The following is a 13,370-nucleotide window of genomic DNA, read 5'->3' on the forward strand; positions in this document are numbered from 1 at the left end:
CTTATCTCAGTCGGACTCTGGCCGAAAAATGCGGGATACAATATCAACTTCCACTCTCCTTCATGTCATCACTGCCTTGTCTGGGAGCCTTGCGCCAGGACCGGAACGTTTAACGTCTCCTCCACTTTCCTGCCGTAAGAAAGTGGAGGAGACAACGTCCGTTTCCGGTTGGCTCCGGCTAGAAGGTTGAATATTGGGTGTCCTGAGAGGTCAGATTGCCGTCAGGTAATTTAGGAGTTGGTGGGAGACCTCTGCATTAAGAATAATCTAAACTTTACTCAGGGAAACGCGTGAGTGGAGAGTGCTGATAGGGACCAGCTCAGACCCGGAGGAGATCCTGGACCTAGCCAGGGGAGCGCTGCCGCCGAGTGTAGATGGGCTGAGCAGAGGCGGATGGAGGATGCTGTGAGAATTATTGTGATTGTTAAATCCCAGAGATTTTTTAAAAACACTCTGCCGCTGCCACATGCAATGTCCTCTTCGCTTCCTAGTTTTTGGTTTTTTGTTTTGTTTTGTGTGTGGGGGGCGCGGAGGCGGGTTGTATTTGGATGGAATAAAAAACAGCCCCGGTCCGAAAATACTTAAACTAGAAATAATTCCAACGGTTGCCTCACAGGCTTGTATTGTTTTTCAAGCTTGTATTGTTTTAAATACACTTTCCCCAGTATAATTGTTTATGATCCAATGCTTAAGTGAAGAAAGCAAGTTATAAACTAATGTCTATTGCATATTCCTTAGGATTAAGGATTGGGTAAAAATTTCTCATTATTTTCTCGAATTTTTATGGTCATCTCGGGCTCTTTGGGTTTTTCTTGGGAGTGGGGGGAGCATTCAAAACAGGGTTTCTCCGCGTAACGGAGCCCTGGCTATCCTGGACTCACTTTATAGACCAGGCTGGCCTCAAACTCAACAGAAATCCACCTGCTTCTGCCTCCCGAGTGCTGGGATGAAAGCGTGCGCCATCACGACTGGCTATAGTCATCTCAGTTTTTAAATGATGGAAATTTGAGATACATACTTGAAACCCCCTGGTACACTGTCAAATGACTCGTAGTGGAAGCTACATTGTTCTTAGACCTTAAGGAAAGTAAATCAACACTTCTCCGGGCTAGAACAAGCCATCGTTAGTGGAGGTTGATCACCACACCTCTAAATTCACTTGTGACGTAAGCAGATAGCGTTGAAAATGTCCATAATTATATGTTCATTCGTTATTGAATTTATCTCTTTATTGTTCTTAAATTAGCAATTGAGCACCTTTAATTCCCTTATTGAGTCCTCAGTACAGCCTAACTCACTTTTTCCATGGTATGAGAAGGGAACCAGTTCCTTTAAGCTGTCCTCTGACCTCTACATGGACACATACATATAAATAAGGTATTAAATAAAGATTCTTTTAAAAATAGGAACCTAGGCCGGGTGGTGGGGCAGCGCACGCCTCTAATCCCAGCAGAGGGAGGCAGAGGGAAGCAGAGGCAGGTGGATCGCTGTGAGTTCGAGAGTGAGTCCAGGACAGCCAGGGCTACAGAGAAATCCTGTCTTGAAAAACAGAACAAAACAAAAAAGCCAGCATGATGCTCAGGCCTGTGCTTGTAGCACTTGGGAGGGATTAGGAGCTCAAAGTCATCTCTAGCTACATCTCGAGTTGGAGGTAAGACCAAGTTATGTGAGACTACCTCAAGTAAATAACATTCTTGTAAGATAGGGGTGGCTCATACCCCAGTGATAAAGTTATATGTATCTCATAAAAAACTGATGAAACATGCCTTTTCATACACATGCAAACATTTCTCTCAAGTAATGGTGTCCAATAGAAATGAAGGAAGCCATATATGTAATCTTAAATTTTCTAGTTGAGACTGAAAGTAAAAACAAAACAAAACAAAACAAAACCCTAACCCAATATATTAAACATATTCTTACTTTAAAATATACTGTGAAGCCTGGTGTTGTGCACACCTTTAATCCTAGCATTTGGGAGGCAAAGGCAGGCAGATCTCCGAGTTAACACCAGCCTAGTCTACAGAGGGAATTCCAGGACACATATGTATAGTATGCATTCTAGGACACATCATATATATACACACACACATACACACATACTATTATTAATGAGTTATTCTATATTTTTATACTATCTTAAAAATGTATTTATGTACATATATTGCTTTCATAAATATAAATACTTGATCTGTATTTGTATGTTATAAGGTTGAAAAAGTATACTTGAAAAAAGTATATTCATACACCCAAATAATTCCAAAGATGCTTTAGTATTTTCATATAATTGATTTAAGAGTTTACTTTGAGCTAGGTGTGGTGGTACACACCTTTAATCCTAGCACTCAGGAGGCAGAGGCAGGCAGATCTCTGAGTTTCCAGAGGCCAGCCTGGTCTACAAAGTTGAGTCTAGGACAGCCAGGGCTACACAGAAAAACCTTGTCTGGGGTTGGGGTTTGGGGGATTTACCTGCCACTCTTCCAGAATACCTGGAATTCCTAGAACCCACACCAGTTTGGCTTCCAATCACCACCTTCAGCTCCAGAGGATCCAATACCATCTTCTGGCCCCTAAAGACAGCTCTGCCCTCCCACCCCCCACCCCGTCTCTCTCTCCCTCCTCCTCCTCTTCCTCTTCCTCCTCCTCCTCCTCCTTCTTCTTTTCTCCCTCTCTCTCTCTCTCTCTCTCTCTCTCTCTCTCTCTCTCTCTCTCTCTCTCTCACACACACACACACACACACACACATAAAAATAATTTTTAAAAGAATTTACTTTGAAATTTAAGTTAATTAAAATTTCCAGTTTCTTAGCTTCATGGTCACATTCCAAATGTTAGTGGCTAGCAAATGAGACAGCACAAATTTCGTTTCCTTTTTGGGGGAGAGCGAGAGTCGAGACAGAATTTTTCTGCCTCGCAGCAAATGTTCCATTTTCTAGGTCAGTTGCTCAGTTGTAGTCTTACCACTTGGATGTGGAAGTGGAAGCAGCACAGCGTCTTCTCTGCGTGCCTCAATCTTGCAAGCTAGATTTTGGTCCTTGTTATGTAAAAAAACAGAAGTGCAGACTGACAGTGATTTTTTGCATTTCATAGCTATTAGTGGTTCATAAAAAAGATAATTTTAAACATTGAACATTTGAGATTTTATTGTTTGGCATACGGCTGTTTTGAAGTAACAGCACTTTTTGTTTTGAGATGGGAATCCCATGATGGTGCCTTAAACTGGTCTGAAGTGTTCCTCAGCCTCAGTCTCCCCGACAGCTGTGACTGCACAGCTAAGACAGAGCTGCAATTGTCTGTTCAACTTTATCTTTTAGAAATCCCTGCAGGAGAATCCTTTTAAAAATACTGTATTTAGGTAGATAAAAAAAACTATTCAGTAAATAAATTTGTGTAAGAGAAATGGTTATATAGTTTCATGTTTTCTTTCAGAGACTTATATTCCAAATTAGTGTTTTGAGACAGTAATATTGTAGCTTCAAAGTAGCCTTGTATATGGTAATAGTTAAATATTTAATTTTAAAAACAAATTTTATCACAAATTGACCCACTGGGCATCATGACTCTTGCCTGTCATCCAGCAGTTGAGAGGTGAAGTCAGGAGGATCAAAAGTTCAAGGTCAATCTGGATGCATATCAAATTGAAGGTCAGCTTGACCACATAAGACAGTTGGTGGGGAAGATCTGTTGCTTTATAGATACTGAATCAAGATTAATATTCTAGAGTTAACATTTGTTTAAATAAAGGTTTGTTTTGTAAACTCTATAAAACATTTTTTAAAGTTTACTTTTAACATGCTATGACTATGTGAAAACATCATCTAAGTGCATGCTAGTAGCCTTTATTTGTTTGAGTCCCAAATGTCATTCTCAAATCTGAAACCGTCCATTTTCCCTTCATATCATTGGTTTTCTGTTGTTTTTTGAGACACTGGTAGTGTTGCCTAGCCTGGCCTCCAGCTCTTGGAATCCAGTGAGCTTTTGTGCCCCAGCCTCTCCAGTGGTTAGGAAAAGGAACATGCACATAGGCAGGCTGTGGTGGGACACACCTTTAATCCCAGCACCTGGGAGGCAGAGGAAAATGGACCTCTGTGAGTTCAAGGCCAGCTTGGTCTACCAGTTTCAGGACAGCCAGGGCTACACAGAGAAACCCTGTCTTGAAAAGAAGAAAAAACAAGATATTTGCATGCTTGATTTTATTTCATGTTACCGATTTCACCAAATAATACAAAAGTGATGGACTAAATGTTTCATTCAAAACTGTAAGTGTTAGCTGGGCACGGTGGTACGCACCTTTAATCCTAGCACTCGGGAGGCAGAGGCAGAGGCAGGCAGATTGCTGTGAGTTCGATGTCAGCCTGGTCTACAAAGCAAGTCCAGGACAGCCAAGGCTAACAGAGAAACCTTGTCTTAGAAAACAAACAAATAAACAAACCAAAATAAATAAGTAAATAAAACAAACAAACTCTTAAATTTTGGAAGTTTTAACTTGTATTTGGTGGCTTTATTTTAATTTTCAAATATGGAGATCTGCAACATAATATTCTGTGATTTCTTAACTTTTTTGTTTGTTTGTTTTTCGAGACAGGGTTTCTCTGTGTAGCCTTGACTGTCCTGGACTCACTTTGTAGACCAGGCTGGCCTCGAACTCACAGCGATCCGCCTGCCTCTGCCTCCCGAGTGTTGGGATTAAAGGTGTGCGCCACCACACCCGGCTATTTCTTAACATTTTATAAGTATTGGTTAATTCATTAGTTACTGTGTTTGGTATTTTTCTCATATCCTAGTATTACTGTTTAATGAAATAAACATTTCACATAATAATGTCTTTAGCATACACTAATAAGGTATAATTTCTTCTGTTTTGTAAATCTCATTTTGAAAAATCCTGCTGGACTTGTTCATATGACTAAGTGGAGATACAATGGTAGATTTGGGGGGAGTTGGTTTTATTTCTGAAGAGCAATAATTACAGAATTCCTACTGCTGCCCTTATATGAATGATAAGATAACACTATTCACACCCTTGAATTTTAAACAAAGGTAATTTATTGATTGGGAGGGTGTCTTAAGTTGGAATTGGTCGGTTCTTTTTTTTTTTTTTTTTTTAGTGTTTCGAGACAAGGTTTCTGTGTGTAGCCTTGCCTGTTCTGGACTTGCTTTGTAGACCAGGCTGGCATCGAACTCAGCCTCCCTGAGTGCTGGGATTACAGGCTTGCACCACCACACCCAGCTGTGTTAGTAAGTTCTTGAACTGGTGAACTCCAGCCAGCAGGACGGTCAGCACAGTGCCTGTTTTTGTTGAGGCCCATGAGGCAGTAGTGTTGGTATAGATGAACTTGTGCAGTCATTTTGATGCTAAGGAACAGTGGCCTTAAGTTCCAGGTAAGCAAATTGCTGTCTCTAAAAATAAGTTCCATTTTTTAATTAAAAAAAAAACTATCATCAAGAATTATTTTAGTTAATTGTTTACTATATTTTAGATTTTTAAAAAAGATTTATTGATTATTATATATGCAGTGCTCTGCCTACACACACGTCTGCAGGCCAGAAGAGGGCATCAGATCTCATTATAGATGGCTGTGAGCCACCGTGTGGTTGCTGGGAATTGAACTCAGGACCTCGGGAAGAGCAGCCAGTGCTCTTAACCTCTGAGCCATCTCTCCTGCCCCTATATTTTAGATTTTATCAACAAAATATTACTGGAAACACACCCCACTCCATCCTCAGTTATACCTCTTTTGTACACAAGATCCAAAATATTTATTATCCTGTTCTTTGTAGAAACTGTTCGCGTGAACTTGTATATTTAAAAGAATACTGTATTTAAAAGAAGTAGCTAGAGACAGACAACAAGTCGGTATTTACATCCTTGTTCTGTACGTTCTTGCGGTAAGACTAAAGAGAAGAAACATTCTCTAGGCACGTTGGGAGGAGACGGGACCTGAGGAGCAAGGCTGAAGAACTGACCTCACCGTTAACCATCTCTGCCTTTAGAAGTACTGCCTGGACTCTCAGTGTCATCGCCTATTGTTTTGTTTTGGTGGGGGATTGTTAGTTTTGGTTTTGTTGTTGTTGTTGTTTTGGAGGGGCGTTGCGTTTTTGTTTGGGGGTGTTTCTTTGTTTTTTGGGTTTTGTTTTTGTTATTGTTTGTTTTGGTTTCTTTGGTTTTGTGAGAGAGGGTTTTCCTACATAGCCCTGGTTGTCTTAAAACTCACTATGTAGACCAGGCTGGCTCAAAGAACTCAAAGATCTGTTTGCCTCTGCCTCCCAAGTGCTAGGATTGAACTTGTGAGCCACCATGTCTGGGGGTGGGGGGCGAGAAAGTCTGTATTTTAATTTAAATTCAATGTTTTAGAAGCTGTACAGTTGATACCTATATGTCTCATGTGTCTGGCACAGAAAGCGCAGTTAAATGTCACTACTACAGTAAAGGAACTAAGGACTAAGTGGGCTCCCGAGAGCTAAGTTATCCATTATTTTCTTTTCCATATTCTGTATATGTGTATTTCCTAATTGTGAACATACACTCATTATGGAATAGTATACTTTTTTAGGTTGATTTCGTTTGTTTGGTTTTTGAGACAAGACCTCACCATGTAGCCATGGTTGGCCTGGAACTTGCTGTGTAGACGAGGCTGGTCTGAAACATACAGAAATCTATCTGACTCTTTCTCCTAAGTAGATTATTATGAAGATTTTTTATGTAGAATTTCAAGCATTTATCTCTTTTCAAAACATTTCACTTGAGACATAAACACCGACTTTGGCTCTTGGGTATCTACAGTCTCTCCGTCTTTTACTCCTTCTCTGTAGACATGGCCCCTGGACATGGGCACGAACATGGACATGGTCATGGTAAACTGGAACTGCCAGATTACAGACAGTGGAAAATCGAAGGGACACCATTAGAAACGGTGCAGAAGAGGCTTGCCGCACGAGGACTGAGGGATCCATGGGCTCGGTAAGATGAGTCTAGAAATGTCCTTGTTTGAAATTGCTTTTATTTCTTTGTGTACTGGGACAGAAGGTCAGGCTTGCATCTGCCCCAGTGCAAGTGTACAGACAGAGAACTCAAGGGAGTCCTGTCCTGCCATGTGGATCCTGTCATCAAGCTGGGCAGCCAGTGCCTTCACCCGCCGAGTGTTGTCGCTGAGCCAAATCTAATGTCTTACTTAGCTTTTTACTTGACGTTGTTTTGCCCAGGCGGTGGTGGCTAAGTTTCCTCGTTGATTGGGTTTGTTTTGTAAGTGTCAAGGGATGAACCTCAATTCTAGAAAGCATATCTTCCACAGCCCAGCTCAGTGCTTTTACACCTTTTACACACATCGGCTGTTTTTCATATCCACGGTACAGATACCACATTTTGTTTACCACAGTAACCGTTCAAGTCATTTGCAGCTTCTGAGTGTTTTGTTTGTTTGGTTTCGCTTTTGGTTTTTGTTATGAATAAAGTTGCTATAACCATTCACAAGTCTGTATGACATATTTTCATTTTTCTTAAGTAAATACTTCAGAATGGGATTTCTGGCTGGACCTAGTGATACACACCTGTAATCCCAGCACGCGGGAGGCAGATGGGTGGCTCTCTGTGAGTTTGAGGTCCGTGGTCTACAGAGTGAGTTCCAGGGCAGCCAAGGCTACACAGAGAAACCCTGTCTCAAAAAACAAAACAAAACAAAAAATCAGAAAGTGGGATTTGTGGATTACATGATAAGCCTGTGGGTCTTTTTCTAAGACCTGCCAACTGCTTTCTAAACTGGTCGGCTCTATATCACACTGGAGGCCAGCCTGGGCTACAAAAGAGCTAACCCCCCCCCCCCAAGATGAAGCCCTTCTAGCAAATAAGCAGCAGCACTTCTCTGTGCCTCGCTCCCCATTTCCACAAACCCTGAGGACTGTGTTAAAGCCGTTCTGTGTGCATGGATATCTGGGATTTTGTTTCGTTTTGGTACAGCATGTCCTTGTCCTCAGGTCTTTTGAACTCTTGCTTCAAGCTGTAACAGTTCTTTATATATTTTGAAAATAAGCCCTTCATTATATATAAATTTTGTAAAATGTTCTTTCCCAAAATAGATGATTGTATATAATCCGTCTTTTTGTTTTCTTAATGTTTTAAATTTCAATTAATTTTCAATTAAGTATTTTTTGTTTTGTCACTATTACTTTTGTATCTCATCTAGGATTTTATTCTATAGTTTCTAGAAGCTTTTTAACCCCCAAGACAGAGTTTCTCTGTGTAATAGCCCTGGCTTCCCTGGACTCACTTTGTAGACCAGGCTGGTCTCAAACCCACAGTGATTCGCCGGCCTCCGCTCCCAAGTGCTGGGATTAAAGGTGTGCACCACCACGTCCGGCCTCGATTTTCTTCTTTTAATTCTTTTTGAGACAGTTATGTGTATAGTCCACGCCAAGCTCAGGCTCCTGATCTTCCTGTCCTAGCCTCCTGAGTATTGGTTTGCAGACATATATGTTATCACATTCAGCTTATGCTCTTCTTAAATTGAGGTATGTTTATTCACTTTGAGTTAATTTTTTTTATTTATAAAAAAATTACTTATTTTTGTGTGAGTGGGTGTTTTGCCTGCATGTATATTGTGTGCCACATGTGTGCCTGATGCCTGCAGAGATCAGAAGAGGGGGCTGGAGCCCTTGAGACTGGAGTTACACACAGTTGTGAGCCTCCAGGCGGGTGCTGGGAGCCCAGCCTGGGTCCTCTGGAAGAGTAGCAGTGTTCTTAACCCGCTGAGCCATGTCCAGCATCTTGAGTTGGGTTTTGTTTCAGTTGAAGAAAGAAGGGAGGCAGGCGTTATCGGAGGATATCCAGTTGGTTTGGAGCCATTTATTAAAAGTTTATTCCCAGTTGAATTACTTTGATAAATATGTCAGAAATCAATAGACCATGTCTGTGTGGTCTATTTCTGGACTCTGCTTTGTTTCTCTATTCAATATGTCTACATTTAAGTCCAATACCACAGTCTTTAATAAGGTAGTATAAGATCTCCAGTGACCTTTCATTGGTTTAGCTATTCTGAGTCTTTTTTTATTTGCTTATAAATTTTAGTATGTCCTATCAATTTCTGAAAACAGCCAACTTGGATTTTAATTGAGATCTTATTCACTATTTCATAAAAATGTATAATGTGAATCTATCCGTGCTTCTATTGAGCTCACATTGGTCTGGAGGTAATTTGTGTCTTTTTTTTTTTTTTTTTTTTTTTTTTTCCTTTGAGACAGGCTTTCTCTGTGTAGCCTTGGCTGTCCTGGACTCCCTTTGTAGACCAGGCTGGCCTCAAACTCATAGCAATCCGCCTGCCTCTGCCTCCCGAGTGCTGGGATTAAAGGCATGCTCCACCACGCCCGGCCTTTTGTGTCTTTTTAATAATGAATCTTTTGGAACACAAATTTTTAGCAATATTTTCTTGCTTTTTATGTAGCTTTTGAACATTTTGCTGAATTTATTCATAGGTTTGATACTGTTGTAAGTGGTATTTTAAGTCTCAGTTTCCAGCTGTGTTGTTGACAATTAGGATTGTAACTAACTTTCATATACTGATTCTATATCTATTCACTATTTAGCTAAATTTTTGTTCTAGTAAATTTTCCTATATGTGGGAAAGATTAAGCTTTGTCACAGGTAGAAGCAGTCTTAGCGGGCTTTACCCTTGGGGCACACCATGAATACCTTGTGAGAGACTGTTTAGAGCCTTTCTGGGCTTGGAATTTAGGAAGCCTACCTGGGAACCCCACCGTGGCTATTGTTTTTCTAATTGACCCTCAAAGGGAGAAGGAGACCGCCCTTTACATGTGACTGGGAAGGTGTTGAGGAGAAAAACAAGAGGTAGAGAGAGAGGAAAGGCAGGCGCGGAGAGAGGAAGGGACCAGCCCAGCTCGCGGGACAGAGACACCTAAGGACCCGTCCTGCGGAACGGATTCCAGAAGGTTTACTATTCTGTCCCTTTAACCCTTTTTTCCTTCTTGTATATGCTAGTTGGGTTATATAATAAAGTTTAATTGTTAATAAACAGAGCCAACACCTATATGTTCCTTAAAGTTATTTATTTATTTACTCGTATAATGATGGTTTTGTCTACAGAGACAGCATTACTTATCTTTTTAAATCTTTCTTAAACTTTTCTTTTTCCTTGCATTATTATAATAGGTACCATGGAAAAAGAAACCAAAGAATTTTGTATTAACTCCTCTGAATTCTTTCTCCTGGTGGTTTTGCAATATAGTCTCACTAAACAGCTTGTGCTCTTGAGCCTTCTGCGTGCTGGGACTGTAGGCATGCGCTGCCGCTCAGTCTCCTGAGTAGCTGGACTAGAGACTTGCCAGTGTACCATGCTTTTTATTGTTGGTGGTGGATAGATTTTCCTGCATCTACTGAGATGCTGATGTCTTTTTCTTTTTTATCCTATTAATGTGGTAAGCTACTTGTACTGATTTCCAAATACTAAACCAATCATGCTTTCCTGGGCTGAGCCCTGTTTCTTTTTGACAGGCTGTTTATGTTTGTACATTACTGGTTTTAAGTTTGTAAAATTTTGTTAAGAATATGCAACAGAAGCTGGGCATGGTTGTGGCCACCTTTAATCCCAGCTCTTGGAGGCCAGCCTAGGCTACAAAGAGAGTTCTAGGATAGCCAGGGCTATTACACAGAGAGACCTTGTCTCAAAAACAAAACAACAACAACAACAACAAAAGAATGTTCAACAGGTCAGTGTGGTGATGCACACCTTTAATCCCAGCGCATGTAAGGCAGAGGCAGGGGATCTCTGAGTTCAGGGCCAGCCTGGTCTAAAGGTCAGATTCCAGAGATCAGTAAATTCCAGAATTCCACAACCCAAGCTAACGTCCTGGTATCTAAGCTAGTTTGATTTGTTACCATATTTTCTAGTGAGACTTGTTTTTGTTTGGTTTTGATTTTGGTTTTTCTGTGTAGCCTTGGCTGTCCTAGACTCACTTTGTAGACCAGGCTGGCCTTGAACTCACAGCGATCCGCCTGCCTTTGCCTCCCGAATGCTGGGATTAAAGGCATGCGCCACTACGCCTGGCTCCTTTTTTGTTGTTTTTAAACAAAATCCCAAACTTCAATTTTATTACTAAAGACTCAGGAGCCAGTTGCTGGGGTGAAAGCCTGCTGACTCAGAGAAGCAGGGAAAGCCCCCACTGACCTTCCTCAGCTCCCGTCCCAGAGGAAAAGAGCCCCTTCCCCACACTGTCCTAAACCCCTTCAAACTCAATATCCTTCCTTTCTGCTTCTTGTGCATCTCTCTATCCATCCTCTGGACTTCCTCTCTATGTTTTGTTTTTTTTTTTTTCCCCTATTTTCACTCACAGAAAGTTCTTGGATTAAAGGTGTGTATTAGGGCAGATGCATACCACCACCTGGGGGTTCACAGTGTGATCATATATCCAGCAATATTGTCCCCTATAAGAAAATTTTTTTTTCCTCTCACTATTTTAGATTATTTATACAAAAGGACCTTTCTTCCTATGGAGGTCAGCTTTCTGTTTCCGTCTCTATTCAGCATACTCAGAAGAATAGACCAGAGCAGGAAATCAGTCTTCTGAAGTGCAGGCTGTGTGGAAGGAAAGGCTGGGAGCCTCTTGAAGAGTAGCAGCAATGGCAAGTGTACATCCTTCTGTGCCAAAGCACATTGTACATTAGCATTTTAATATTTATGACAATAGCGTAAGGTAGATAGTGGTCAACTTTGAAGAGGAGGACAACTTCATATTTCATATGTGAAACTTGGCCATTTATTCCTATATCCTATGCCAAAGAAATAGTCCTGCTATGACCTACAGTGTTAAATAATGTTGCTCTGGACCAGGTGTGGTGGTTCATGCCTGTAATATTGCAATTCAAGAGGTCGAAGCAAGAGTATTGCCACAAATTGGAGGCCAGTTTGACCTATAGAATGAGACCCTGTTTCAAAAAAAAAAAAAAAAAAGCGAACATTGTCCCTAGCATAGTGGCTCATGCCTCTAATCCCAGCACGTGGGATACAGAGGCAGGGAGTCACTGTGTTCTACATTGCGAGGTGCAGGACAGCCAGGGCTATATAACAAGACTGTTTCAAACAAAAGCAAAACAACAACAAAACCCAAAAAGTCACCACCACATCAAAATAGTAATACTAATGTAGTCTTTAAGTGTTAAAGAAAAAAGAAAACCAATATACCTGGCTCGGTGAGTTAATATGAATTGTGTGTGGTTATAATGTTCTTTCTCTTTTTCTTTTAGCAATGAGGCTTGGAGGTACATGGGCGGCTTTGCACATGATGTCACCTTCATGAACGTATTATTCAAAGGATTCAAGTGGGGGTTTGCTGCGTTTGTGGTAGCTGTAGGGGCTGAATATTTCCTGACTTCCCAGAGTGATGACAAGAAGCATCACTGAAGACAGCACCTGGAGCCATCTTGTGATTTTGCTCTCATAAAAATAAGATTTCCTCCTTGGCTGTATGTTTGTGTTTGAAAAAATATGGTTCAATAAAGTAAGGAAAACTATGTTTTGTTTTATAGCTCTTAAATAAAATTAAAAAGAAAAATTTAATGTGTGTACTTATAACCCCAGCACTTGGAAAGCTGAGGAGGAAGGCTCATGAGTTCAAGGCCAGCTTACGCTACATAGTGAGGCTGTCTCAAATACACATATTTGACTCTCTTTGGAATGGTTGGTATTGAAGGCACCAGCAGTGGTGTATTCTGCGTATACCAGGCAGCCACCAAATTTAACTTCAAAAATGGGTGTGTTCTAAAAGGGTTGTTTTTGTTTGGTTTTGGTTTTAATGACCTAGTGAATCCAGTTGGTGGTGCCTATATGTGATGGGTGTGGCACTGGTCACCGAAGCTTCGAAGCTTACCAGAAACCACACCCCCAAAGAAACATGACTCTTTCCCCAAGTAGCCGGCAGGTGTCAATCCTTCCTGGATTGCAGTTAGACTTCATGGCCCCTCCACCGTTTATAACGCAGTGTTGACTGGCTGAATCTTACGCAGGTATCCACCATGCACTAGTCACGTCATGCCCAGAAGACAGCATTATATAGCACTCTTTTCTATCCCTTTCCTACATTCTGTCCCCTCTTTCATGATATTCCCTGAGCTCTGTGTGTGTGTGTGTGTGTGTGTGTGTGTGTGAGAGAGAGAGAGAGAGAGAGAGATCTGTCTGTCTGTATATGTTTTTTTTTTAATATAAATGTTCTGTTTAGGCCTGAGCACTCAATAGTTATTTAATCTCATCATTTTGACCAATTAGCTGTCTTTATATTGATTGCTGCTACTGCTGCAAAAAGAAAACTGACCAAGATTTCTGTAATGTTTGGGCAGGACTGGCTGGCTAGCAAGGCCCCAGGATCTG

At 41.0% G+C, this 13,370-nt stretch overlaps 1 protein-coding gene across 2 annotated transcripts; it reads left to right on the forward strand.

Moving 5' to 3' along the window:
- The first annotated feature begins 81 nt into the window (after positions 1-81).
- Positions 82-12,517, forward strand: NDUFB3 (NADH:ubiquinone oxidoreductase subunit B3). 2 transcript variants are annotated; one of them, XM_084778732.1, is made up of 4 exons: positions 91-225; positions 5,895-5,996; positions 6,814-6,961; positions 12,251-12,517. In XM_084778732.1, exons 3-4 carry the CDS (start codon positions 6,816-6,818, stop codon positions 12,405-12,407), a joined length of 303 nt encoding a protein of 100 aa, XP_084634858.1. In that variant the 5' UTR covers positions 91-225; positions 5,895-5,996; positions 6,814-6,815; the 3' UTR covers positions 12,408-12,517. The 2 variants fall into 2 exon arrangements, with proteins under 2 accessions (XP_084634857.1, XP_084634858.1); XM_084778731.1 differs by lacking the exon at positions 5,895-5,996 and having other exon boundaries at positions 82-225.
- The last annotated feature ends 853 nt before the right edge of the window (positions 12,518-13,370 follow it).

Source organism: Acomys minous (genome assembly GCF_964271855.1).
Source record: "Acomys minous genome assembly, chromosome: 4".
NCBI classification, from domain to species: domain Eukaryota; kingdom Metazoa; phylum Chordata; class Mammalia; order Rodentia; family Muridae; genus Acomys; species Acomys minous.